This window comes from Pecten maximus, chromosome 5 (assembly GCF_902652985.1).
Source record: "Pecten maximus chromosome 5, xPecMax1.1, whole genome shotgun sequence".
Taxonomy (NCBI): domain Eukaryota; kingdom Metazoa; phylum Mollusca; class Bivalvia; order Pectinida; family Pectinidae; genus Pecten; species Pecten maximus.
Window position 1 is genome coordinate 28,057,000 of NC_047019.1, and position 27,269 is coordinate 28,084,268.

General features: G+C 36.3%; 2 protein-coding genes across 3 annotated transcripts; one reads left to right on the plus strand and one right to left on the minus strand.

Annotated features, from left to right (window-relative positions):
- The first annotated feature begins 347 nt into the window (after nt 1–347).
- Nucleotides 348–6,986, plus strand: LOC117327721. The gene is made up of 4 exons (XM_033884847.1): nt 348–1,234; nt 1,922–2,341; nt 2,807–2,920; nt 6,003–6,986. Exons 1-4 carry the CDS (start codon nt 544–546, stop codon nt 6,890–6,892), a joined length of 2,115 nt encoding a protein of 704 aa, XP_033740738.1. The 5' UTR covers nt 348–543; the 3' UTR covers nt 6,893–6,986.
- Nucleotides 6,987–9,240: 2,254 nt separating this feature from the next.
- LOC117327722 (cholinesterase-like) lies at nt 9,241–26,714 on the minus strand. Of its 2 annotated transcripts, none has more exons than XM_033884849.1 (5): nt 26,591–26,714; nt 21,272–22,600; nt 12,428–12,701; nt 11,562–11,740; nt 9,241–9,935 (listed from the first exon to the last, which is right to left on the minus strand). In XM_033884849.1, exons 2-5 carry the CDS (start codon nt 22,593–22,595, stop codon nt 9,913–9,915), a joined length of 1,800 nt encoding a protein of 599 aa, XP_033740740.1. In that variant the 5' UTR covers nt 22,596–22,600; nt 26,591–26,714; the 3' UTR covers nt 9,241–9,912. The 2 variants fall into 2 exon arrangements, with proteins under 2 accessions (XP_033740740.1, XP_033740739.1); XM_033884848.1 differs by lacking the exon at nt 26,591–26,714 and adding an exon at nt 24,194–24,337.
- Nucleotides 26,715–27,269: the final 555 nt, after the last annotated feature.

Sequence of the window (27,269 nt, forward strand, 5' to 3'; positions counted from 1 at the left end):
GCCGTATCATGCCTACATGTAGATCTACTCGTTCGTTGATTCACACAGTGGCTTGCAATTTATTTTAAACATAACGCTTAATCATTGTTTAGTCATACTGTTCTATTAATAGATACACGTTATCAACGACTCCATGACGATGTCAGCATTACGCAAGTCCAAACTACTCGGCTGACGTCACCCCTAACTTGGTCCGATGACTACATAGCGGCCGGATGTCGACAGCTTGTGGACGAGTCCAATATTGTAATGGGTAACCGCGACGTCAAATATGGCTGTTTACTTTCGGTTTAGGACTTCCCGACTGTCACAAGTTGAAAGTTTCCCAAAATTTTTACCAAACCTATACAGAGAACATTTGTTTATTCTGAAATGAACTTTCTTAATACTTCCGTTATATAAGGCGGGATATGACAATGTTGCGTAGATCCCTTTGTTTGACCTCACGCTAACAGTGACGTCACAGGGAAATAGAAACACGAATTGACTTGGCGAAGGCAGGTGCTCGTTTGCCTTGTTTTGACATCTTTGTTGTTTAGAAACATGGACCAATTCAGGGGAGATTCAGACGATGATGACACCGGAGCTGGGACTGAACACGAACCCGAAGTGGTCACTGCCATACTATATTTGAAGGAATATGCAGCTACGAAAGGCCATAGTGTACACAGCATTTCTCAAATGCCGCCAGAACAATTAGCTGATTACCTGAAAGATTTCTATACGACAGTGAAATTCAAGGGTATTGAAGTTAAGGATCTTGTCAATACCCCGGTAGTGTCATTAAAATACCTTCGAAGCGGTTTGCACAGGTATTTCCAAAAACATTACGATGTCGATATTTTGAAAGACGTGTGTTTTGAGCATGCAAACAAAGTGTTTGATGTTACCTCACGTGCGACGCCAAGGCGCTGTAATAAATTCAGGATCGAATTTGAAGATTTGAGGAAAATTTACATGGGACCTGGAATGAACTTGGACCAGCCCGACACATTACAAAACAAAATTTTCTTTGATATAAACCTTTACATTTGTAACAGAGGGAAAGATTTTCTCCGTGTTATGGCAAAAGACGATTTTGTCATCTCCAGTGATGCTGACGGCCGGCGCTATGTTTGGCTGAAGTATCACCCGAAGTTCAGCGCCCGGGAGCTGATGGCCATGGGCGGTGTCGCTGATCATGATCTCGGCAACGACGGTACCCAAATAGGGGACAAAATGTATGAAAGGAAAGGTAATTTAAATGACATTTTTAGCTTTTTATTTGGGTTAAATAAGATAATTAAAAAGATCTGAATAAAATAAAAGCTTCTTGTTTATAATGTTTATTTTACTTTTTGTTCATGGTGTGGGATGTGAAATTTATTACAATAAATTGTTTCAAAATATCTGGATTGGCTGTGGCCTAGCAATATTATCTATCAGTTCAATACTTAAGATGAAAATGATCCTTAACAAATGCCTCGGGTTGCAATTAAGACTTATTTTTTCATAGAATTAACTTTAAGGTAAAGTTAAATTAAACACTAAAACTCTGGATATGACTTGTAAAATAACCTTATGTGAGAGTCATGTGAAATCTGTTAATTAGTTAAGTCAAATGAGAAGACAAATCAAACATGACAACTAGTACATTCAATAATAACAAGTTATAATATGAATTGAATATGATCTTACTAAATTGTCTTACTTAATAATAATTACTAAATTGAAATTTCATGTAACTGAATACTTGCTTTTTACATGTAAAGTTCCAAGTGTCGAGAGAGCCTAGTTTTATAAATTTTGATATAAACTTTATTTTATTTATTCAGTTCACACATATACAATGCACAATCATACAATCATAACTTGAATGGGATTTGGAAACAAGTATGAAACTTATATTAATCCGTCTCCTTTTGTTAATTTTCTTTTGAAGGTGATCCTAGATGTCCCGTTGCTTCATTCCTGGCCTACCTGTCCCACCTCCACCCAATGACTGAAGCATTCTGGCAACGTCCGAAGCGAAGTTTTGTGTATGATGACTATGTTTGGTATGACAACACTCCTCTGGGGAACAGCACACTGAGCAGGTTAATGACACGTATCTGTCAGTCTGCAGGTCTGTTTGAAAACTTCACCAACCATGCTATTAAAAGTTCCTACATACCCATCATTGAAAGTCTATGCAAAATGGCTACAAAGAAGACTGTCCATCCAGAGTTTAAAGATACTGGGTCAGTTGCTTCTCCCTTGGCGACCTGCAGTCAGGGGCTTCGAGACTTTGATGATGGCATGACAGATTCTGGATCAGTGTGTTCTGATGCTAAGGAGACTGAACCGGATGAACACACACTTGGTATTATTTACTTACTGAATTTAAAACATTGATAAATTTTAGCATAATTAAATACAAAGTACAATTCCTCTATTCTTTCTGAATACTGTAATACTATGTAAAATAATGTTGATCATTGTAAATATAATGGATTTTTTTCTGAAATTAGACATTTGAGTTATCTACCCTTGTTTTAAAAAACAGATAATGTGACACAATTATTAATATAGTAATGAATTATATCATGTATTGAAGAGAGAAAAAATTTCATTCATTCATTTCCTTTTGATACTTTATGGCATCAGGCAAAAAGGTAAAAAAAAAGTATGTTTAAGATTTTTCAAAACTTTGATAATATATCGCCCTTTTTCAAAACATGAATGCATTAAAGATGTTTTGGAAAAAGCTGGATGTTTATGAAGCACACATTTTTAATAAGTTTAATTTATGAAACTGAAATATCATAACTATATTTCTGTACACTAGGTCTACAACAGGCCAAGTTAAAAGTCCTGGAGATGGTGAACGGATTAGAAGTGAGGGACATTCGGTCATTTGTCGATTGGATGAAAACTTTTCGTGCCGAGGTGGATGGAGGAGGTTGGTTGAATATTAGATAGTCAGTGCAAATAAGGGGAGGTAGGAAAAGTACATCACTATTTCTATACATGTCTGTATTACTCTATTGTCAGAAGTCACCTGGTAACAATCTTAGGAACCTAAATCTTCCAAATATTCTCTTAACTGACACAAATACTTTTCTCTCGGGGAAACCAAGATCTCACTTTTGAACAAAATAGTAACACTTTTACCTATGTTAGTACATTCAGGATAAAAACCACTTCTAGTAGTCTTGATTACAAAAATTTCATAATAATGTAATAACCTTGCTTAATACAGAGCAACCCGCTTATTTGCATAGCCCTTTTTCCATGACAAAATATGCAAATAACCGGAGTATTCGTATAGGCGGAGTTGGGTTTTGGCCCCTCTTATACACTATGTAGATCGTCAGGTAGGTACTCAAAATGGGCGCTATATGATTGTTTACGTTATTTGCATTAAAAATATATTTAAAAAAAACAGTATTTAAAATATAAGAGTAAATACGAAATACATGGGTTGTTATTCTTTGTAAATGTACAAATATTTGCATATACTTCATCGTTTACTACTTGTCACTCCGAGTCTCTGGGTCCGATATCGGTCATACACACGTGGGTTGGCACTACGATGTACAATGTCATCGTTTCAATTAACATTCATTATCGTCTCGAGATGCGTTTTGTTCCTGCTATGAGTATATTAGTTGTTTGACCATAGATGATGAACTGCTTAAGCAATAGACTGTCTTAAATGACCGTGAGATGTGTATTGTCGTTTGGGTTTGTTTTGGAAAATGGCGCACACACACAAAGAGTTGTCGTTCCTTACACATATGCCCCCACAATGCAACGCGCCTAGTAAACAATCATGGCGGTCGCAACCTGCCTCAGCGAGTGTTCAAGTGCACAGAACACAGGTTTGGATCGATGCTATAATAAATAAACAAATCTCATCAAAAGATGAGGCATATAAATGTTTTATTCAGTAATTCTTCTGCACATTACTACTGATATGGTCTGAATAATAACTTAATGTTGATATCGATGCATCGAACGTAACCTGTAATGACGAAGTGTGAACCAATGATAAGATAACGTTGTACATCGTGTCGAATCAATATGTAAGTTAAAACACATTTCATAAAACTTTTATTACGGGAAAATCACAAAAATACCCTAAAATCAATTGAAATTTTTCGATTTTTTGGAATTTTTATATGCATATAAGCGGGAGTCGGTGTTTTAGTCGATGCAAATACACGGGATTAAAATACAAAGATAAAGAAGGAAAAAATCGGGACCTGAGAATTTTATGCAAATAAGCGGGATATTCAAATAACCGATATGCAAATAAGTGGGCTCCTCTGTACTCTTGAGTAGGGCAGGGTACAGAGAAACAACTGACAAATTGTTTTGTTTATTCAATTTATTTGATTAAAATTCTTTTTAAATGTACAATTGTATTTGAGTTAGGAGAAGGCTAACTAAGATGTTAAAACTTTTCGTCATTTTCAAGGCAATAAAAATATGTTTAAGCAAAAATATGTCAATCATGCGTTAAGGTTGAGGGTGAATTCTAGACGCTTATATTCAATATTCCTATCTGAATTTTCTAAATATTAACTGAAAGCACTAAATTGTACCATAAACGAATTGATTAAAATGTGTGTCTCCACTACCCCACTGTATGAGATTGATTAAAAGATTAGTTGCTAGCTGAATCTCTCTGTTTCATGAACAACACGATGTGTATTTATTTATACCCATACATTTATTTGGCATTTTTGTTTAAGATATGATCATTAGTAGCATTTAATTAAAGTGGTATTAATTGCATTTCTGTGTCAACTTTTAACTACCCCTTGCAACAAAATTAGGATGGGATGTTCTGTTTCTGTTCATACAGTATGTAGTCTATGAACTACATTAGTATGTTCACATTTTGTCAGTGCTCTAGTGACTCAGGGTGCCAAGATCAAGGACAAGGTCACTTACTATTTATAGAAAATATTTGTCAGTGACTTAATTGTTTAATACATTTCAATCAAGTGTAATATAATGGTCAAGTTTGAGAATACCTTGAACGAGTTTGTATTACAGGGTGCCAAGGACAAGATCACTCTTTGTAGAAATATTTTTGTAAGGCCTCTAGCCATTTTCTTATGCATTTTATCAAACTTCATATATTGGTCGTGTATGAGAATCTTCTTGCAGGTTATTTCAGAGGGTATACTTAGCACGCGAGGGGACTTGTGATGCCTTATTTCTAATCAATACAACAAAGAATAGAGAAAGAAAGAATAGAGAAAGAATCGCATGTTTTTCGTCGTGTGTAAACGTTTCAAACTTCTAAGTTCCACCAATGGAAACAACTCAAACTTACCTGAAATGACCCCAGAGATTGTCCTGACCAAGTTCTGTTATTGTACAGGTTGGTCCGAAATCCAAGATGGCTGCCATCTTGAAATACATATTTTAAACTTCTCCAGTTCTACTGGTGCCTTGAAACTTAAAAATTGGTAGGGATGTTAATAGTACTAGAGTCAGATGACTGTTAAGGCTCATGGCCTTTGTTGCAATTAGCAACAACAGCAAAATTAATTAAACTAATGTAATCCATTCAAAGAAATTCCAGATTGTGTCTGTTATGAACACATTGATAGACCAGATGTTCCCAGCTTTTCTACCTATATAGGACAATAGCTCTATACCTACCTAATGAGAGTTGAGTTACCAATAATTTTATGATTTAAAATTTAATCAAGACTAGTTACAACTAAGGATTTTGATTTGTCAATATGTTGATGATCACAAAAAAATCAAGTGAATATATTTTCAATGTATTATTTATATGAAAAGGAAATAAAAAAAGTATTCAGTTATGAAATATAGAAACAAAGATCCACATTTAATTGTATATGTAGTGTACATTAAAATATAAATTTAGTTTCTGTGTGACTTTTCTTTATTAAATCCAAAACATAAATATTGATATTCCAGGTCATCATTACCCAGAAATTAACAATCTGCTCTTTGTTTGGTGTATTGAATAAAGTAGTTATATTTTTGTTCTCCAGGTCTGGTGGTGTTGTGTAGCCCTGTAGGTCAGACTGTACCAGAAAGTGACTTGAAGACTGGAAGTAGCCTTTCAAAGGGAAATAACTCTTCGAAGATATCCAATGGTAATGGTATCACGACTGGGTCTCCTTCTAGCACCCCTCCCGTCCACAGACAGAGAGAACCTTCCCCAGCTCCACTCTCAACCAGCAGGGTTGGTGTTTGTCGAACATCCAAGGATGGCAAACAGGAGGCTGTGGGAGCAAGTGATTTAGGCATTGCCATAAAACAGCTTGACTTTGAATGTGTCCGAGAAACGTACGTCTCCACACCAGAAATATACCCTGTCAAAGTGACTATTCCTTGTTCAGACACAGTTTTGCTGAACGGTCTGCGTGACAGTGATCAGATTCTCATTCACAACAGGGAAAGTGCACCCCTCTCATCTGAATCGGTGCACTCACGCATATTTTATTCTGAACATGAAATGGACATTGCTGTTATCACTGCACTACTTAGCACTCGTAACAGCCTTAAAAAAGGTGTTCACAATTCTTCAACGGGATGTGACAAGTCAGAAAATTGTTCTAAAATTCAAGATAAATATAAGCCTATGAAAAAGAGAAGCCTGTCCGAACTACATGCAGAAGGTCCTAGAGAAGATTATGAACGTCCTCCGAACAAAAAACAATTGGTCACTAGCAGTCAAGCAACAGCTAGCTTGCCCATATCCCGAGTAGCTGTCACCACCAGCTTTTCTCCAGTGTCAGTGGTTTCCAACATCCCGGTATTACATAAACACACTGCAAGAGGAATAGGGATTTCACAGACACAGCAGGACACCAGGTCCCTGTTAACAAACAAAATAACCAGCAACATCAAAATCAAGACAGAGCCCATTGATAAATAACTGTTGATCATTTGTTGTTTTGTATTCATATTATATGTTGTATTGATTGATACTGAAATACATGTTGTTAATAAAACAGGTAAAAAAACTCAAATTTGTTTGCTTTTATGATCATTGCACCCTGCCCGAACCCTATAATGTAGTTGGGGAGATGTATCCATCTGTAGGCAGAATGTCAAGTGATACTCCTTACAGATACTTTCAACACATTTACATGAAACAAGTTATTTTCCTTCAGTATCTAAAGTTTTGTGTGTTTGCAATTTATTTTTGAATTCAATTTCTATGGAGTAAGGATTTCCTTACATTTTCATAGTTTTTTTCTGCGAGTTATGTCCCTTGGATTATATTCTTGCATTTTTCTGTCAATACCAGTAATGATGTTAATAAAATGTCTGATGCTGTGTTAACAATTTTATTTTGCACTACAGGTTTTTTAGCTTGCATGGCACAATGTGCCAGTGAGCGTACAGTATATTGTATATTGTCTGAGTGGGCTTCAGTCATCAGTCCATCTGTCAACTTTTAACTTCTAGAAAACTGCAAGTAACTTAGTAGACTACTGACACATGGCCAGGAGGTACACAGGAGTAGGTTACTAAAAGTTTCTCATGGAATAGACATTGACCTGTTTTTAAGGTCACAGAGGTCAAATATACAGAAAAAAATCAAGAATCTTTTAAAGAGGGCTGATATTTTGCCTGTAGGTACCTAGAACAGAGTGGTTTAAAGTGTCCTCATATACATTTAATGGCCTTGACTTATTTCCAAGGTCACATACAGGGGTCAAATAGTTAAAAATTCGTTGGAGAATCTTCTGAAGTTCTTAAAAAAATCTTGGGTACTCATCTTTGGCCAGTAGGTTCCTGCTATAGATTGCAATAAAATTTCCTCACACCAATGACAACCTATTTTCAAGGTCACAAGTCAAATATGTTAAAAACATCCCGAATCTTCTCAAGTTTCAGAAGATCCAGATACCTGATATTTTGCCAGCAAATTCTTTGGATGGAGTGATATAAATCATATATATAATTACTTTGGCCTATTTTTAAGATCATGTGTCAAATACAGTTAACACTTCATTTGACAATTTTAAATTTAATGCAAAACCAGATTAAAACATGTAAGTAAACAGATGATTTAGCACTCCAACATTGATTTTCATAGTTCCATAATTTAAAGGAATATGCTTCAAAAGCACCAAAAAACACGAAAATAAGAAAACTGCTTAATTTTATGTTACACATGTAACAGTATGCTAAGAACATCCATAATCTTCTTTCTAAGTTCAAGACAACCAAGGGTCCTGATATTTTCCCAGCAAATACTTAGAGCAGTGGTATAATGCCTCCTCGTATAGATCACCTTGAATCATTTTCACTGTCAAAAATTAATTTGTGAATCTTCTCAAGTCCTTAAATACCAAAAGTATTCATCTTTGACACGTGTAAGTTTCCTGCTATTGAGTGCTACACAATTTCCTCACACTTATGACCTTGACCTGTCTAAGGTTACTGGAGTCAAATATGTTTAGAAATGGTATAAAGTTTTCTCATATTAATGACCTTGAACTCTTCTACTGTCACAGGAGCCAAATAGTTTTCATTTGTGAACCTTAATACTTATCTCTGGCCAGTAGGTTCTTGATATGGAGTGCTATGAAATTCCATCATGTAAATGACCTTGACATTTTCAAGGGCCGAGACAACTAGTAATACATTCCTTTGCAAATTTTCTTATGTTCTTAAAGACCCAAGCTACTCGTCTTTGATCAGAAGGTAACTGTATGAAGTGCTATAGAGTTTGCTCTGCCAATGATCAGTGATCTTATCAAGTTTCAGAAGACCCATATGCCATATTTTACCAGCAGATAACAAGGACTAAATGTTATTAAGATTCGACATACAAATGACCTTGTCCTATATTCAAGGTTACTATTGTGAAGTATGAAATATGTAACTACATACATTGTGTATGCTACATTCACGGTTTCGCATTAATTATTTTGGATTAAACAATAACACCAACAGGTAATTTAGGTATTTCAACACCACTGACTTGGACAATGCGTCTTTTCAAAACCCTACATGTGATTCACCAATAAATACATCAGTAATCATAAAAATTGTCAACTGTGTAAGAAATATCATATAACATTTCCTGAAACATCACTAACATTTTACGGTCAATATGAAAATTAGAAATAGAAATTTTGCCATAATTATTCCTTACTGGTTATGTGAGCAATTCGGGAATTTGAAGTGAAGTTGTTTGACACTACAGATATATATATATTTGTTGATGCCTATAGATGTAGTAAGAATAGACAGTCTGTAGCTATGAGACACTGTATTACAATTTTATTATTTTATAATAAACAATTCAATTTTTTTTCATATCAAGAACTTTTTTTTTGATATCGGAAAAAAAAATGGTATCGAGTCGCCGTTTTACAAATTGTAATTCGACCACAGGTCCTAGCCTCCGTCTGTCAATACATCCAATATATAATAGATATTGGATGTATTGACAGACGAGGCTAGGACCTGTGATTCGATTCTGTATATAAGGGATTTAAAACAATTCTTGTCAAAGAAATAACCACGTACATTGTAGATAAAATCAATTAAGTTCTACTTTTATTATAAATGTTTTATTTAATCAGTTTCTGTATCGCAAACATCACCTTTATGTTTGGTTCTTATGACGGCATCACGTTACACTACTGTTATATGTCTATAAATGAAATGTATTTTGACGTTGTTTATATATACAAAATGATTATCTAAACAGAATATAGTTTCAAGTAGAATTTCTTAGATCCCTGATCTTCGAGGCTGTTTTTATGATAATTACAATGACGTAACTAAATCCATCTTAAGCAGCAAATGTGAAATTCGTTGAGTTTTCCAGAGTTTGTGATTACTGCGTTCCACGGTTAACTCCCTTTACAAGATGAACTGCTTCTTAGGAATAGCTGTTTCGAGTTTCTTCAAAGTCCAAAACATGTCTCATCTTCATTTGTTGTCACATTGCTGATCTAAAAAAAAAAAAAAAATACAAATATATAGATATATATATGAAAATTAAATATATGCATGTACACTAGTGTATTATAACATCTAAAATATATACAATTGACCCTCGATAATCCGGACCCCTTCGTTGCGAGCCCAAACCGTCCGGATTACGAGTTTTTCGGACTGCCGAATTTCGTCGATTTTGTTAAAAAAATCTGTCGCGAAAGATTTATTTTCCTTGGTTACCATACATTTGAAAACGTTTAAATGGCACTTCATAATTAATTAGGGATATTTTCGTGAATATAAATATTTACATATGTTAATGAACATGATTCGTGTTTTGATTTACGTTTCTTTCTAAACTTGGAAATAAATGATTTCTTAAGAGGAATATCTTAAGTGAAAGTTGTTATATTCCTAAGTTACCCATTACGGATCGACTTCCGTTTAGCGACGAAGATGACGATATATGTTTAAACCGATGTTTCTGAATAATACCGTGCAGCAGTTGCTATGACTACTCAGTGTGACAAGCGAGCTAGCTGTTCATGGGTGAATGACCCATACTTTTTTTCTCTCTACGTGGTCAATGGTGGTGAGTTTTCACTGCAAAAGCTTATATTTTCACTGCTCATATCGGGTTCAATCGTACTGACCGGGCGCCGGTGCTTACACCTGGGCGTCGATGAATTTTACACCAGGACAACGATAATTTCTATAGAAAATGAACGCCGAAGACGGTATCGGAAGAACGGTTGAGGTGGGTTTTTTTCATGTGATAATGCTGTCCTTCAAGGAAAATAAACCCGACCACGGAACAATATGATAAATTGGCGATAACTTGCAAGGATAACGGACAGGAAAAACACTTTTCAAATTTTTGCTTGACCAAATTATGCCCAAATCCACGAATTATGCAACATTACTGTAAATCTCACAGTTTATCAGAATTATATACTGTGACATTATCAAGTCTTGTTGGATTGATTGAATAAATATATATATTTCACGTTATATACTATGTAACATGTGAATACCAATGTGACGATTTAAACTACATTTGTAACGTCAGTAAATACCAGACGAAGATTATGTAAATGTAAGCACACAGCATTGTATTGATATTTATTATCTTTATCTATGACATATACATAACATTACTGTCATTTTTCCCCAGATAAACGAGTTTGAAATTATATTAGTATTGAAAATATTGCGTATTGTATATGTTATATTCCAACCATATCAATATATATTTTTCCTCCTGTGTCTGTTAGCAGAGTGTTAATACAATGCAAAATCCGTATAGCAGTACACTAATAATAATGACTATTGAAGACTATGAAGAGTTGCGTGGGTCGATCCTTATTCGGGAAGGTTTTCAGGAAGCTGAGGTACGTTGTGTCCTTGACAGAAACCTTCCATGTTGATCACTGAGATGGCCACCAGCTACTACAAGGCTCTAGATCCCGCTTCAAAATTACCCTGGCTGTTCACGGGTTACGCCCAACAAACAAATCGTCTATCTTATGACGAGCCACCAATACAAAACTTTTGAAGCAACATAGTTTATGTGCCGTCGAAAGTTTACGTTGATTGTTGGATTATAATGAAAAAAATCGAAACCGCCAATTAAAGCTTACCTTTGCGCTGTAGACATGGGTACATGTGTCTCCAGAATCTACACTCGTGACGTCGGAGGTGGGATCCCGTCTTGATGAAGTGACCACAGTCTAAAACAATATATCTCTCCTCTCCTGGACGATACTCCGGCCACTCTGAGGCAGCCATGTCCAGTTCTGGGTTCACCGGGTTAGGATTCCTAAAGCAAACATATATGGAAATGTATAGACTAAAATTATCATTACTTTGAAATCGGCATGAGGCATTCATATAATTATATACCATGAAAGAATTATCTGATATATTGACATTTACGTTGAATGTTCATATACATAAAAAATCAAATTTCGAACCATAGCTCCAATATTATAATGATTTCTAAATGGGACTATTAATATTTATTCTGACTATCTAACTATTGGCTGTTTCATCGCAACATTGTACCCTTGGATAACAGTAACAGGGTAAGGGGAGCTCAAAGGCACAGATATCTCTTATTATACATTCGGGATTAACGAGAAAAGATTTACTCCTACGGATATGTGTACCAGTATTATTATACCTTGTATATGAACAATTATCTCTTAACTCAGTCTGTGATTCTCCATTAATGTGTACCTACGTACATTTATCACAATCAATGTTCTGGCAGTACGACCAGTCCCGATATTCTGAACAATAATTTCTAATCTTCAAATATCTCAATGAACTACATTTAAAACAAAACTCATGTAATATGCGCACCTGTGTAATTGCACAGGTATTTTGTGGGACTAAAAATGGGAAAATGGTGAAAAAAAAAACCTTTCCTATCCGTATCTTTTGCACATCAAAAACATTGATTAAAACGAAATCCAGGATGTCCCAAAATTTTCGTATTTCGTACCCTGTTTTTGCAAAGGTTGCCCAGTACTCCATCATGCGTTCAGAGAGGACGACCTCGTCAGCTGTGTAGTTACTGCACTGTTTTAGTGGCATTCCAAACACGTATTCAATTTCGTCCCCGTGTAACACGCCAGCCCATCGCGGCCACGGATTGGACGAGGTTCGGTGTTCGAATGAGTACACGTATACTCCAGGTAAAGGGGCCAAGTCGATCTCGTGGTGTGATACCGCCACGGCTGCGTCCAACGTGGGGCATTTGAAACTATAATCTCCTCCTAGAATATTAAGCAAATTACAACAATTAGTTTAGTTTATTTCCGAATGTAGCACAGCACATAGGAATTACATAATACATAAACGTACATTACAATTCATTTGAACAAGATGGCGGAGAACACAACCGATATAATTATAATTTATACCATTACACACATGTATATAACACACTCTCTAAAGCAAGCAAAATAACGAAACTTGACAAATACTATCTAACGCAAAATTCAGTTATTGAGTAGAGATATTCTTTTGGACGAAGCATGCATTAGATATTTACTGAAATTTCTTAAAGTTTTAACATTTTTACTTGCATATAATTCAGTTAACTTGAATACAGAAGGGCGGCGATAAAAATACGGCTTGATGTACACACTTCTCAACTCTGAATAAACTGGACATAATAATATAAAATGAGTTTCATCTTCAACTTCCCTTCTATTACATAATACACACAGTCTTTGGTCTCTGGGAATACCTTGGTATCTACCAGTTTCAACACTTAAATGTAGTTGTTGATAAATATGAAATAAAATGGTAATCGTTATGGAATTTTAGTCATTGCTACGATAAAGTCGGAATGCCCATATTGAATTTCGGACGTTGCTAACAATAAGTTGGAATGCCTATATTGGCCGTTGCTGAGATGAAGGCAGAATGTCCATATATAATTGTGACCATTGCTTAGATGAACTTGGATTGCCTTTATCAAATTTTGGCAGTTGCTAAGATGAAGTTGGATTGTCTATATTGAATTTTGGCCGTTTCTGTGATTAAGTTGGATTGTCTATATTGAGTTTTGACCGTTGCTGAAATTAAGTTGGATTGCCTATATTGAGTTTTGACCGTTGCTGACATTAAGTTGGATTGCCTATATTGAGTTTTGACCGTTGCTGATATTAAGATGGATTACCTATATTGAGTTTTGACCGTTGCTGAGATGAAGTTGAATTGCCTATATTGAGTTCTGATCGTTGCTGACATTAAGTTGGATTGTCTATATTGAGTTCTGATCGTTGCTGACATTAAGTTGGATTGTCTATATTGAGTTTTGACCGTTGCTGAAATTAAGTTGGATTGCCTATATGGAGTTTTGACCGTTGCTGAAATTAAGTTGGATTGCCTATATTGAGTTTTAACCGTTGCTGACATTAAGTTGGATTGCCTATATTGAGTTTTGACCGTTGCTGAGACTAAGTTGGATTGCCAATATTGAGTTCTGATCGTTGCTGACATTAAGTTGAATTGCCTATATTGAGTTCTGATCGTTGCTGACATTAAGTCGGATTGCCTATATTGAGTTCTGATCGTTGCTGACATTAAGTTGGATTGCCTATATTGAGTTTTGGCCGTTGCTGTGATTAAGTTGGATTGCCTATATTGAGTTTTGGCCGTTGCTGACATTAAGTTGGATTGTCTATATTGAGTTTTGGCCCTTGCTGTGATTAAGTTGGATTGCCTATATTGAGTTTTGGCCGTTGCTGTGATTAAGTTGGATTGCCTATATTGAGTTTTGGCCGTTGCTGTGATTAAGTTGGATTGTCTATATTGAGTTTTGGCCGTTGCTGTGATTAAGTTGGTTTGTCTATATTTAGGTTTGATCGTTGCTGACATTAAGTTGGATTGCCTATATTGAGTTTTGGCCCTTGCTGTGATTAAGTTGGTTTGTCTATATTCAGTTTTGGCCGTTTCTGTGATTAAGTTGGTTTGTCTATATTCAGTTTTGGCCGTTTCTGTGATTAAGTTGGATTGCCTATATTCAGTTTTGGCCCTTGCTGTGATTAAGTTGGTTTGTCTATATTCAGTTTTGGCCGTTTCTGTGATTAAGTTGGTTTGTCTATATTCAGTTTTGGCCGTTTCTGTGATTAAGTTGGTTTGTCTATATTCAGTTTTGGCCGTTTCTGTGATTAAGTTGGTTTGTCTATATTCAGTTTTGGCCGTTTCTGTGATTAAGTTGGATTACCTATATTGAGTTCTGATCGTTGCTGACATTAAGTTAGATTACCTATATTGAATTTTGGTCGTTGCTGACATTAAGTTGGATTGTCTATATTGAGTTTTGACCGTTGCTGACATTAAGTTGGATTGTCTATATTTAGGTTTGGCCGTTGCTGACATCAAGTTGGATTGCCTATATTGAATTTTGGTCGTTGCTGACATTAAGTTGGATAGTCCATATTGAGTTGTGGCCGTTTCTGTGATTAAGTTGGATTGTCTATATTGAGTTTTGACCGTTGCTGACATTAAGTTGGATTGTCTTTATTTAGGTTTGGCCGTTGCTGACATTAAGTTGGATTGCCTATCTTGAGTTCTGATCGTTGCTGACATTAAGTTGGATTGTCTATATTGAGTTTTGGCCGTTGCTGACATTAAGTTAGATTGCCTATATTGAGTTTTGCCCGTTTCTGTGATTAAGTTGGATTGCCTATATTGAGTTCTGATCGTTGCTGACATTAAGTTGGATTGTCTATATTGAGTTTTGGCCGTTGCTGACATTAAGTTGGATTGTCTTTATTGAGTTCTGATCGTTGCTGTGATTCAGTTGGATTGTCTATATTTATGTTTGATCGTTGCTGACATTAAGTTGGATTGCCTATATTGAGTTTTGGCCCTTGCTGTGATTAAGTTGGTTTGTCTATATTGAGTTTTGGCCGTTGCTGACATTAAGTTGGATTGCCTATATTGAATTTTGGCCGTTGCTGACATTAAGTTGGATTGTCCATATTGAGTTTTGGCCGTTTCTGTGATTAAGTTGGATTGTCTATATCGAGTTTTGACCGTTGCTGACATTAAGTTGGATTGTCTATATTTCGGTTTGGCCGTTGCTGACATCAAGTTGGATTGCCTATATTGAGTTTTGGCCGTTGCTGACATTAAGTTGGATAGTCTATATTGAGTTTTGGCCGTTGCTGACATTAAGTTGGATAGTCTATATTTAGGTTTGGCCGTTGCTGACATCAAGTTGGATTGCCTATATTGAGTTTTGGCCGTTGCTGACATCAAGTTGGATTGCCTATATTGAGTTTTGGCCGTTGCTGACATTAAGTTGGATAGTCTATATTGAGTTTTGGCCGTTGCTGACATTAAGTTGGATTGTCTATATTTAGGTTTGGCCGTTGCTGACATCAAGTTGGATTGCCTATATTGAGTTTTGGCCGTTTCTGTGATTAAGTTGGATTGCCTATATTGAGTTCTGATCGTTGCTGACATTAAATTGGATTGTCTATATTGAGTTTTGGCCGTTGCTGACATTAAGTTGGATTGCCTATATTGAGTTTTGATCGTTGCTGAGATTAAGTTGAATTGCCTATATTGAGTTTTGACCGTTGCTGAGATTAAGTTGGATTGCCTATATTGAGTTCTGATCGTTGCTGACATTAAGTTGAATTGCCTATATTGAGTTCTGATCGTTGCTGACATTAAGTTGGATTGTCTATATTGAGTTCTGATCGTTGCTGACATTAAGTTGGATTGTCTATATTGAGTTTTGGCCGTTGCTGACATTAAAATGGATTGCCTATATTGAGTTTTGGCCGTTTCTGTGATTAAGTTGGATTGCCTATATTGAGTTCTGATCGTTGCTGACATTAAGTTGGATTGCCTATATTGAGTTCTGATCGTTGCTGACATTAAGTTGGATTGCCTATATTGAGTTTTGGCCGTTGCTGTGATTAAGTTGGATTGCCTATATTGAGTTTTGGCCGTTGCTGTGATTAAGTTGGATTGCCTATATTGAGTTTTGGCCGTTGCTGTGATTAAGTTGGATTGTCTATATTGAGTTTTGGCCGTTGCTGTGATTAAGTTGGTTTGTCTATATTTAGGTTTGATCGTTGCTGACATTAAGTTGGATTGCCTATATTGAGTTTTGGCCGTTGCTGAGATTAAGTTAGATTGTCTATATTGAGGTTTGGACGTTGCTGTGATTAAGCTGGATTGCCTATATTGAGTTTTGGCCGTTGCTGTGATTAAGTTGGATTGCCTATATTGAGTTTTGGCCATTGCTGTGATTAAGTTGGATTGTCTATATTCAGTTTTGGCCGTTTCTGTGATTAAGTTGGTTTGTCTATATTCAGTTTTGGCCGTTTCTGTGATTAAATTGGTTTGTCTATATTGAGTTCTGATCGTTGCTGACATCAAGTTGGATTGCCTATATTGAATTTTGGCCGTTGCTGACATTAAGTTGGATAGTCCATATTGAGTTGTGGCCGTTTCTGTGATTAAGTTGGATTGTCTATATTGAGTTTTGACCGTTGCTGACATTAAGTTGGATTGTCTTTATTTAGGTTTGGCCGTTGCTGACATTAAGTTGGATTGCCTATCTTGAGTTCTGATCGTTGCTGACATTAAGTTGGATTGTCTATATTGAGTTTTGGCCGTTGCTGACATTAAGTTAGATTGCCTATATTGAGTTTTGCCCGTTTCTGTGATTAAGTTGGATTGCCTATATTGAGTTCTGATCGTTGCTGACATTAAGTTGGATTGTCTATATTGAGTTTTGGCCGTTGCTGACATTAAGTTGGATTGTCTTTATTGAGTTCTGATCGTTGCTGTGATTCAGTTGGATTGTCTATATTTATGTTTGATCGTTGCTGACATTAAGTTGGATTGCCTATATTGAGTTTTGGCCCTTGCTGTGATTAAGTTGGTTTGTCTATATTGAGTTTTGGCCGTTGCTGACATTAAGTTGGATTGCCTATATTGAATTTTGGCCGTTGCTGACATTAAGTTGGATTGTCCATATTGAGTTTTGGCCGTTTCTGTGATTAAGTTGGATTGTCTATATCGAGTTTTGACCGTTGCTGACATTAAGTTGGATTGTCTATATTTAGGTTTGGCCGTTGCTGACATCAAGTTGGATTGCCTATATTGAGTTTTGGCCGTTGCTGACATTAAGTTGGATAGTCTATATTGAGTTTTGGCCGTTGCTGACATTAAGTTGGATTGTCTATATTTAGGTTTGGCCGTTGCTGACATCAAGTTGGATTGCCTATATTGAGTTTTGGCCGTTGCTGACATTAAGTTGGATAGTCTATATTGAGTTTTGGCCGTTGCTGACATTAAGTTGGATTGTCTATATTTAGGTTTGGCCGTTGCTGACATCAAGTTGGATTGCCTATATTGAGTTTTGGCCGTTTCTGTGATTAAGTTGGATTGCCTATATTGAGTTCTGATCGTTGCTGACATTAAATTGGATTGTCTATATTGAGTTTTGGCCGTTGCTGACATTAAGTTGGATTGCCTATATTGAGTTTTGATCGTTGCTGAGATTAAGTTGAATTGCCTATATTGAGTTTTGACCGTTGCTGAGATTAAGTTGGATTGCCTATATTGAGTTCTGATCGTTGCTGACATTAAGTTGAATTGCCTATATTGAGTTCTGATCGTTGCTGACATTAAGTTGGATTGTCTATATTGAGTTCTGATCGTTGCTGACATTAAGTTGGATTGTCTATATTGAGTTTTGGCCGTTGCTGACATTAAAATGGATTGCCTATATTGAGTTTTGGCCGTTTCTGTGATTAAGTTGGATTGCCTATATTGAGTTCTGATCGTTGCTGACATTAAGTTGGATTGCCTATATTGAGTTCTGATCGTTGCTGACATTAAGTTGGATTGCCTATATTGAGTTTTGGCCGTTGCTGTGATTAAGTTGGATTGCCTATATTGAGTTTTGGCCGTTGCTGACATTAAGTTGGATTACCAATATTGAGTTTTGGCCGTTGCTGACATTAAGTTGGATTGCCTATATTCAGTTTTGGCCGTTGCTGAGATTAAGTTAGATTGTCTATATTGAGGTTTGGACGTTGCTGTGATTAAGCTGGATTGCCTATATTGAGTTTTGGCCGTTGCTGTGATTAAGTTGGATTGCCTATATTGAGTTTTGGCCATTGCTGTGATTAAGTTGGATTGTCTATATTGAGTTTTGGCCGTTGCTGTGATTAAGTTGGATTGCCTATATTGAGTTTCGCCGTTGCTGTGATTAAGTTGGATTGCCTATATTGAGTTTTGGCCGTTTCTGTGATTAAGTTGGTTTGTCTATATTTAGGTTTGGCCGTTGCTGTGATTAAGTTGGATTGCCTATATTGAGTTTTGGCCGTTTCTGTGATTAAGTTGGATTGCCTATATTCAGTTTTGGCCGTTGCTGACATTAAGTCGGTTTGTGTATATTCAGTTTTGGCCGTTTCTGTGATTAAGTTGGATTGTCTATATTCAGTTTTGGCCGTTGCTGTGATTAAGTTGGATTCCCTATATTGAGTTTTGGCCGTTTCTGTGATTAAGTTGGATTCCCTATATTGAGTTTCGCCGTTGCTATGATTAAGTTGGATTGTCTATATTCAGTTTTGGCCGTTTCTGTGATTAAGTTGGATTGCCTATATTGAGTTCTGATCGTTGCTAACATTAAGTTGGTTTGTCTATATTTAGGTTTGGCCGTTGCTGTGATTAAGTTGGATTGTCTAAATTGAGTTTTGATCGTTGCTGACATTAAGTTGGATTGCTTATATTGAGTTCTGATCGTTGATGACATTAAGTTTAATTGCCTATATTGAGTTTTGGCCGTTGCTGTGATTAAGTTGGTTTGTCTATATTCAGTTTTGGCCGTTTCTGTGATTAAGTAGGATTGTCTATATTCAGTTTCGGCCGTTGCTGTGATTAAGTTGGATTGCCTATATTGAGTTCTGATCGTTGCTGACATTAAGTTGGATTGTCTATATTTAGGTTTGGCCGTTGCTGTGATTAAGTTGGATTGCCTATATTGAGTTTTGGCCGTTTCTGTGATTAAGTTGGATTGTCTATATTGAGTTTTGGCCGTTGCTGTGATTAAGTTGGATTGCCTATATTGAGTTTTGGCCGTTGCTGTGATTAAGTTGGTTTGTCTATATTGAGTTTTGGCCGTTTCTGTGATTAAGTTGGTTTGTCTATATTCAGTTTTGGCCGTTTCTGACATTAAGTTGGATTGTCTATATCGAGATTTGGCCGTTTCTGACATTAAGTTGGATTGCCTATATTGAGTTCTGATCGTTGCTGACATTAAGTTGAATTGTCTATATTGAGTTCTGATCGTTTCTGACATTAAGTTGGATTGCCTATATTGAGTTTTGGCTGTTTCTGACATTAAGTTGGATTGTCTATATCGAGATTTGGCCGTTTCTGACATTAAGTTGGATTGCCTATATTGAGTTTTGGCCGTTTCTGACATTAAGTTGGATTGTCTATATTGAGTTTTGGCCGTTTCTGTGATTAAGTTGGATTGCCTAATTGAGTTTGACCGTTGCTGATATTAAGTTGGATTGCCTATATCGAGTTTTGGCCGTTTCTGTGATTAAGTTGGATTGCCTATATCGAGTTTTGGCCGTTTCTGACATTAAGTTGGATTGTCTATATTGAGTTTTGGCCGTTTCTAACATTAAGTTGGATTGTCTATATTGAGTTTTGGCCGTTTCTGACATTAAGTTGGATTACCTATATTGAGTTTTGGCCGTTTCTGACATTAAGTTAGATTACCTATATTGAGTTTTGTCCGTTGCTGACATTAAGTTGGATTGTCTATATTTAGGTTTGGCCGTTGCTGACATCAAGTTGGATTGTCTATATTGAGTTTTGTCCGTTGCTGACATTAAGTTGGATTACCTATATTGAGTTTTGTCCGTTGCTAAGATGAAATATGAATGCTTATATTGAGTTTTGGCTGTAGCTGACATTAAGTTGGATTGCCTATATTGAGTTTTGGCCGTTGTTGTGATTAAGTTGGATTGCCTATATTCAGTTTTGGCCGTTTCTGTGATTAAGTTGGATTGCATATATTCAGTTTTGACCGTTTCTGACATTAAGTTGGATTGTCTATATCGAGATTTGCCCGTTTCTGACATTAATTTGGATTGCCTATATTGAGTTTTGGCCGTTGCTGTGATTAAGTTGGATTGCCTATATTGAGTTTCCCAAGCCTTTATGTCTGTATAACATATTACAGTAATATTCCTGTTTCTTTAGCGGAACCCGCGAGCAATAACGTCAGATAACTAAGGCGAAACAAAAAATCGACGGTTAACTTAATTGAATAGTGCATCAAGCAACGAAACACAAACAACTGAAGGAAAGTGACACATTTTCTTTCTCAGTGTTGACAGCGATTTACAACGCGCCGTGGGAAATAATTAAATCAGTCCCAAAGAGAAAAAGGGGAAAATGACCCATTTTAGTCAACTTATGAAACCGAAGTCTTATGTTATTGTCACAATAAAAATAGTTAAAGAAGAATATTACAATTAATATATTATAAAGATTGTATATCAGACTCTTTCTCCCTGGAACAACATACAGATGTGTTTAAAAAAAAATGAATCTCTCAATATTCCAACAAGTTATTGTTCTTTTCTGCATTGGGTCGAATTATTGGAACTCTTAACGTGAAAAAGTGGAAGTTTAATTTTCGTAGTTTAAAACATCGCGCTTACTTTAGTAATCATGTCCTTATTTCCTTATTTTTATGAATTATGCTTTCTATTGTGCCTGTTTGGGTACACCCATTGGAAATGTGGTTAACCGTTAAATTGGAAATCAGAAGAAATCTTACCTATGTCATCCAGGATGTTGACATATGGAGTCTTTCTGGACCGGTAGTTAACGTCATACTGATGGACGATTGATTCCCGAGTTAGATTGTCCATGTTAGTGTCTACAGCGCCTGGCAATAGACTGACGAACTGGTCATTATTAAGACTTTCCGCGTGGAGATTACTGTCTCCACTAAGACCGTAGTTCAGAAAGTAGGAAAGTTCGTTTTTATTGACACCCATCATCATCGGCATTTTGCCATTACTCTGTTGAAGTAGTGTTGATGGGGGTGCAGGCAAAAAGACGCCGTCAAGTGTGGGCATAAACGCTAAGCCGAGGAGGGCCGGATTGATCGGCAGACTGTACTGAGATTCAACAAGCTCTTCGGTTTTTTTACTGCGTAAACAAGCTACAATCTGTGTCACATTATCTCCATCACAATTCACTAATTTGGCAAAAGTCCTAGCCGTGGAATTCGCTTCATCCGGAGTAACATAAGCCCACGGTGCTAAAGCTGAGCCACTTTGCATAATGGCGGAAGAAAAATATCCCAAACTTTTCTGTGATAATGTGTGATAATGAACACTACCGGCACCAGCACTTTCTCCAAATAAAGTGATCCTTTGTCGATCCCCGCCAAACCTTTCAATGTTATCGTAAACCCATTTGATTGCGAGATTTTGATCCAAAAGTCCCACATTCCCAGGAGCGTCATCTTCACCGAGATATAGAAATCCTAAAGGCCCCATCCTATAGTTCATAGAAACCACGATGACGTTCTGTTTAGCTGCCAAGAATTTACCGTTATAGACATCTAATGAGGTGGAGCCTGAATGAAATCCACCGCCATAGATCCAAATCATTGTGGCTAGCGTGTCTGTCCCGGGAGTTTCCGCGGAAGACGGCATCCAGATATTTAGATACAAACAATCCTCATTGATGTCTGACTTGGGGTTCCACATCGCCTCTCCCGGATTTCCAGGAAAGACATTGAAGGGTATTTGAGGGCAAGAAGCGGAAATAGATTTAACATGGAGAGTTTCCGTCCAACTTGAAGCCTCCACCGGTCGTTTGAAGCGAAGATCGCCAATTGGAGGTGCTGCAAATGGGATTCCAAGGAAAGCATGCACTTGCGTTCCTTCAACATTCTCCCGAATTCCGTGAATCCTCCCATTCAAAGTTTCTACTTCCGGGAAATTCTCTTGTTCCTCCAATAAACTTTCTTGTGCTCCTTGTAAAGTGAACTCACTACTGCTGTAATCCTCTCCTGGCTCCACCAGGACAGATGTCCAAGATATCGAAGCGAATGCGAGAAGACTACAGAGCAACATAATAATACCCATGGTGTCTGAAAATAATAATAATCATAATAACAAGCAAATTCCTGGAATTTATATCTCCGCGTTCCTGACATAGATGTTAACATTTTTGAAGTTAGGATTAAACATATTATTATTGATAAACAGAATAAATTCGGTTGAGCCATTATGTAGTGCTTAAAATTCGAAGAAAAAACGTAAAGTCTTATACAGAAAATATGTGTTATCTTTTCATCTGCCGTTACCAAATCCGATCACAAATTTGGCTGCTCCCTTTGGACATTGAATCCTGTTCCTAAGTTCGAAAACTCTCTGAAAATAGTTGGGAGAGTTATCTAACGGCAAATGACGATTTATTTCATAAATCAAAGGGACGGTAACTCTGTTAATGTTATTGATGATAATCCGATAATATTTGTGGGAGTTATTGCATGGGATCAACTTGTTATCAAGTGTGTAAAAAATCCGTTAACAACTGTACTAGTTATGTTACGGGAACGGCAGAAAACGACGTTTTTAATTAACCAATGGGCCATAACTTCGTCAAACAAAGTCACGCAACAGTAGTAATCGAATTTCGCCGAGCCCTTATAGCTTTAGAACTTGTTACCAAGTTTGAAGCTATTTCACGGAAACGAAGAGCAACAGATGGATGGACGGACATAACCAAAGTCATTATATTAGTAACGGTAAAACTAAATGCTAGCAATCCCATTGGTTACATGCATCCAAAACTAACCAATCGCAAAGACAATGTTTATCTTCGGGTCTGTACCTACCATTTACCGCGTCAGTATCCTATAGTGTAAAAGCTGACCTTGACATTTGACCTTTCAATCCGAAAAAGAATACCAGGCAGTCGAAGGTAAAGCAATGTTTAAGGTTATATTTAGGAAACTTTATTTATTTAGTCGCGAGCCAATTTTCTATATGTGTAAACGGGTGTAATTTTATATCAACAGTGACCTTTACCTTCATCCATTCATACCAAACAAGCCGCGTCAGTAAAAAAAAACACTGAAGTAATAATTTATTCGGTCAGGGGAAGTTGAACTTTTGGGCAAAAACTAATTGTCTATACTAATCTTGATGTCTATCGTGTGTCCCTCAAAAGAAATTCAAAGAAGCCAGCACTTCCGACAAGTGTGAAGTTTCATTTTGATCGCTCCATTAAACTTTTTACGTTGCTGTGCAGAAATATTTTGCAATGATATATGAATTGTTTACTTTGCTAAATTGTTGAATGAAATACTGTTAATCTAAAACAATATTTGATAAAAAAATACTGATTGCTGCTGAAAAGGCAAAGGAAACGATTGGGTTAAATCACAACCTCATCTTCGACTTAAAAAGTCAACGTGATTCTATCAATCGACTTGTCAGATAAAAACGTAAGATAGGTTAAACGTGAAAAGCCGCCATAAAATGATATTGAAACTTCTCGACATTGGATATTCACGTTCTATTTTTAGACGTTTATTATATACTCTACTTATGAATCGCTGAAGTACCTGAGCATGAAAAATTATGAAGTTTAGCTTGATGAAGTTTTATATCTATAAACAAAACAGTTATTTAGATACATATACTGTGTACATGATAAGTATAAAGTGACGATTTACCTTTGAAATCCCTTAATGAAAAGAAGTCGCCACTTCCTTGAAAACATTGTGTACACATGGATGCCGAGGTATTCTATACTTCAGACTGACTTCCACAAAGGATGTGACTACGCCGGAATTCGTCACATACTATACATGTATAATGTTGTCTTTGTATCCCTATCGATTTTCAAACTCTTAGACCTATTTGACCATTTAAATGGTGGACAACCCAAAGTTTGACAACCTAATAAATATATTGTATTATATATATACATGTATAGCATTTCGCCGAGGTCAGCGAGGCATGACTATTTACACGCCCCACACTATAACGACACTGGTACAGAGTATAACATTATAACCATATACATGTACATATGTGTCACGATTTTATCGTTTGTTAATGTTTTTTTAAGATTATTATTTCAACAGGACACTAACTTACGTCGAGAACCAAATAACAAAAATGCTATATATTTTTTTATAATATACCACGCTGGTACATTATCGGAGTAAAGGTCAGCTGCAGTAGTCGTTATTCGGGGTACATGTGTACTTATGTAAATGGTGAGAATACATGTCACCTCGGCGGTCTTTGGTTTCACTTTGCATTGTTAACGTTCTACCAATTCATTTACATTGTAATCCTTTATCTTTATTTCTTCTTTAATCAACTGGGCAGTTATATATATTAAACAGTACACAGTTGACTTTCTATTGTTACCTATCTGTATTGTTAAGGAACATGTTTGCGTTCAGAGAAATGATTACAATATTTTCAATCATTTTAATCAAACTATATATTTATATATATACAAACATGATGTAAAATGAATTTCTTGCTAAGAAAAAAATACACAAAACTTTAAGCCACCAGTCCGCCTGAAGATCTACTAAAAACTTCCAAAAAATCTTCAAGGGTATGAATATATTTTCGACAGTAATATGTAAATTCACGTATTGGTAGTTATTAAAAATGTCAATGTCAGGAATGTTGCGATACTGAGCTAACAGTCATTGGTAGGATTATAGCCCACAAACCTTTATAACTAGGTCACACTGACTGGACTGTTAATTATCGTAGGATTATAGTCCACAAACCTGTAGAACTAGGTCACACTGACTGGACTGTTAATTATCGTAGGATTATAGTCCACAAACCTGTAGAACTAGGTCACACTGACTGAATTGTTAATTATCGTAGGATTATAGTCCACACACCTGTAGAACTAGGTCACACTGACTGGACTGTTAATTATCGTAGGATTATAGTCCACTAACCTGTAGAACTAGGTCACACTGACTGGACTGTTAATTATCGTAGGATTATAGTCCACAAAACTGTATAACTAGGTAATACTGACTGGACTGTTAATTATCGTAGGATTATAGTCCACAAACCTGTAGAACTAGGTCACACTGATTGGACTGTTAATTATCGTAGGATTATAGCCCCCACAAACCTGTAGAACTAGGTCACACTGACTGGACTGTTAATTATCGTAGGATTATAGCCCACAAACCTGTATAACTAGGTCATACTTACTGGACTGTTAATTATCGTACAAACCTGTAGAACTAGGTCACACTGTCTGGACTGTTAATCATCGTAGGAGTATAGTCCACAAACCTGTATAACTAGGTCACACAGACTGGACTGTTAATTATCGTAGGATTATAGCCCCCACAAACCTGTAGAACTAGGTCACACTGACTGAATTGTTAATTATCGTAGGATTATAGTCCACAAACCTGTAGAACTAGGTCATACTGACTGAACTGTTAATTATCGTAGGATTATAGTCCACACACCTGTAGAACTAGGTCATACTGACTGGACTGTTAATTATCGTAGGATTATAGCCCCCACAAACCTGTAGAACTAGGTCACACTGTCTGGACTGTTAATTATCGTAGGATTATAGTCCACTAACCTGTAGAACTAGGTCACACTGACTGGACTGTTAATTATCGTAGGATTATAGTCCACAAACCTGTATAGATTTGTCTTTTGTTGGACCTAAAACATATATCTGCGGTATTAAGGTCTCCCCATGGCTGTTTTCTCAGAGGATCTGTTCTCTTTTGTGAACAACTTACGAAGCACAACTTTGATTCAATTTTCTGTTAAACGCCGAAACCTATGTTTGTAAGTATACATTCCGTTAGTATTTGATTTTCAATTTTAGCATGTGGTATTATCGAGTTTTGATTAACAATAGACAATCTTCAGGTCATGTATATTCATTTCATCATTTATGTTATACGGGAAAAGACGGATTATAAGTTTTGTATTTGTATCTAATCCCATTTGTGTTTTGACAAAGAAAAAATGTTTAAATCAAAAATCTTCTAAAACAAGATTTTTGTTTTGTGTTGAAGAACAAAATGAAAAAATAAATACATTGTACTTACATAAGTTTTTTTTCTGTAGAGCTGGATCCAAACTTATACCAGCAAACGTCCACACACGATATGGGCTTCAACACCTATCGGAACAGCTGATGTCTATATACACATACTTGTTTGTGTACAGCAGAGGAAAGTAGGTCGACGTTGTAAGTTATCATGTTTTAAGTTCCTCTAACTATATTGAATAATCAAAAGCTTATCTGTTTCCTTGTTAGTCATAGTGATCCAACACTAATTGTACATCGTTTGAATAGGACTCTTACGTAAGTATGGCAAGACTGTTGGCCATCCTCGCACATTAATTCTTGTGATAAATTGAACGGAGATAAGAGTACATTGACGTACGTAATAAAAGTTACCTGCTTTCAAATAATAGCATGGTCGATGTATGTCTGCAGATCTGACAATCGATCGCCCGACCGCAGTTTCCTCGAAAAAAAAAAGGTATATATGTCAACAGCTGGTAAGGCTATGAGGTGCTGTATATTGTGAGTTCGAGGCCCGCTCAGGACACTAGTCAAAGATTGTCTGCGTCTTTGTGTTTCTATGTTATATGTTTTTTTGTTTTGTTTGTTTTTGTAATGTTATTCCTAAATAATTGTCGAACTCATAAAATATTATATTTTAATGCAACTTTTGAATTTGAAATTTATTCTCGACTATTTTCTGCATGTCATGCCTT

What these genes read in the sequence shown, in the direction of transcription:
- LOC117327721 (XM_033884847.1), top strand. Translation starts at nt 544, where the DNA reads ATGGACCAATTCAGGGGAGATTCAGACGATGATGACACCGGAGCTGGG. An exon ending in ACCGGATGAACACACACTTG is followed by an intron (nt 2,342 to 2,806) that starts GTATTATTTACT and finishes TCTGTACACTAG; the next exon opens with GTCTACAACAGGCCAAGTTA. An exon ending in TGCCGAGGTGGATGGAGGAG is followed by an intron (nt 2,921 to 6,002) that starts GTTGGTTGAATA and finishes TTTGTTCTCCAG; the next exon opens with GTCTGGTGGTGTTGTGTAGC.
- LOC117327722 (XM_033884848.1), bottom strand. Translation starts at nt 24,251, where the DNA reads ATGTGTACACAATGTTTTCAAGGAAGTGGCGACTTCTTTTCATTAAGG. An exon ending in TTCATTAAGGGATTTCAAAG is followed by an intron (nt 22,601 to 24,193) that starts GTAAATCGTCAC and finishes TATTATTTTCAG; the next exon opens with ACACCATGGGTATTATTATG. An exon ending in CCCATGTCTACAGCGCAAAG is followed by an intron (nt 9,936 to 11,561) that starts GTAAGCTTTAAT and finishes TTTTTTTTTTAG; the next exon opens with ATCAGCAATGTGACAACAAA.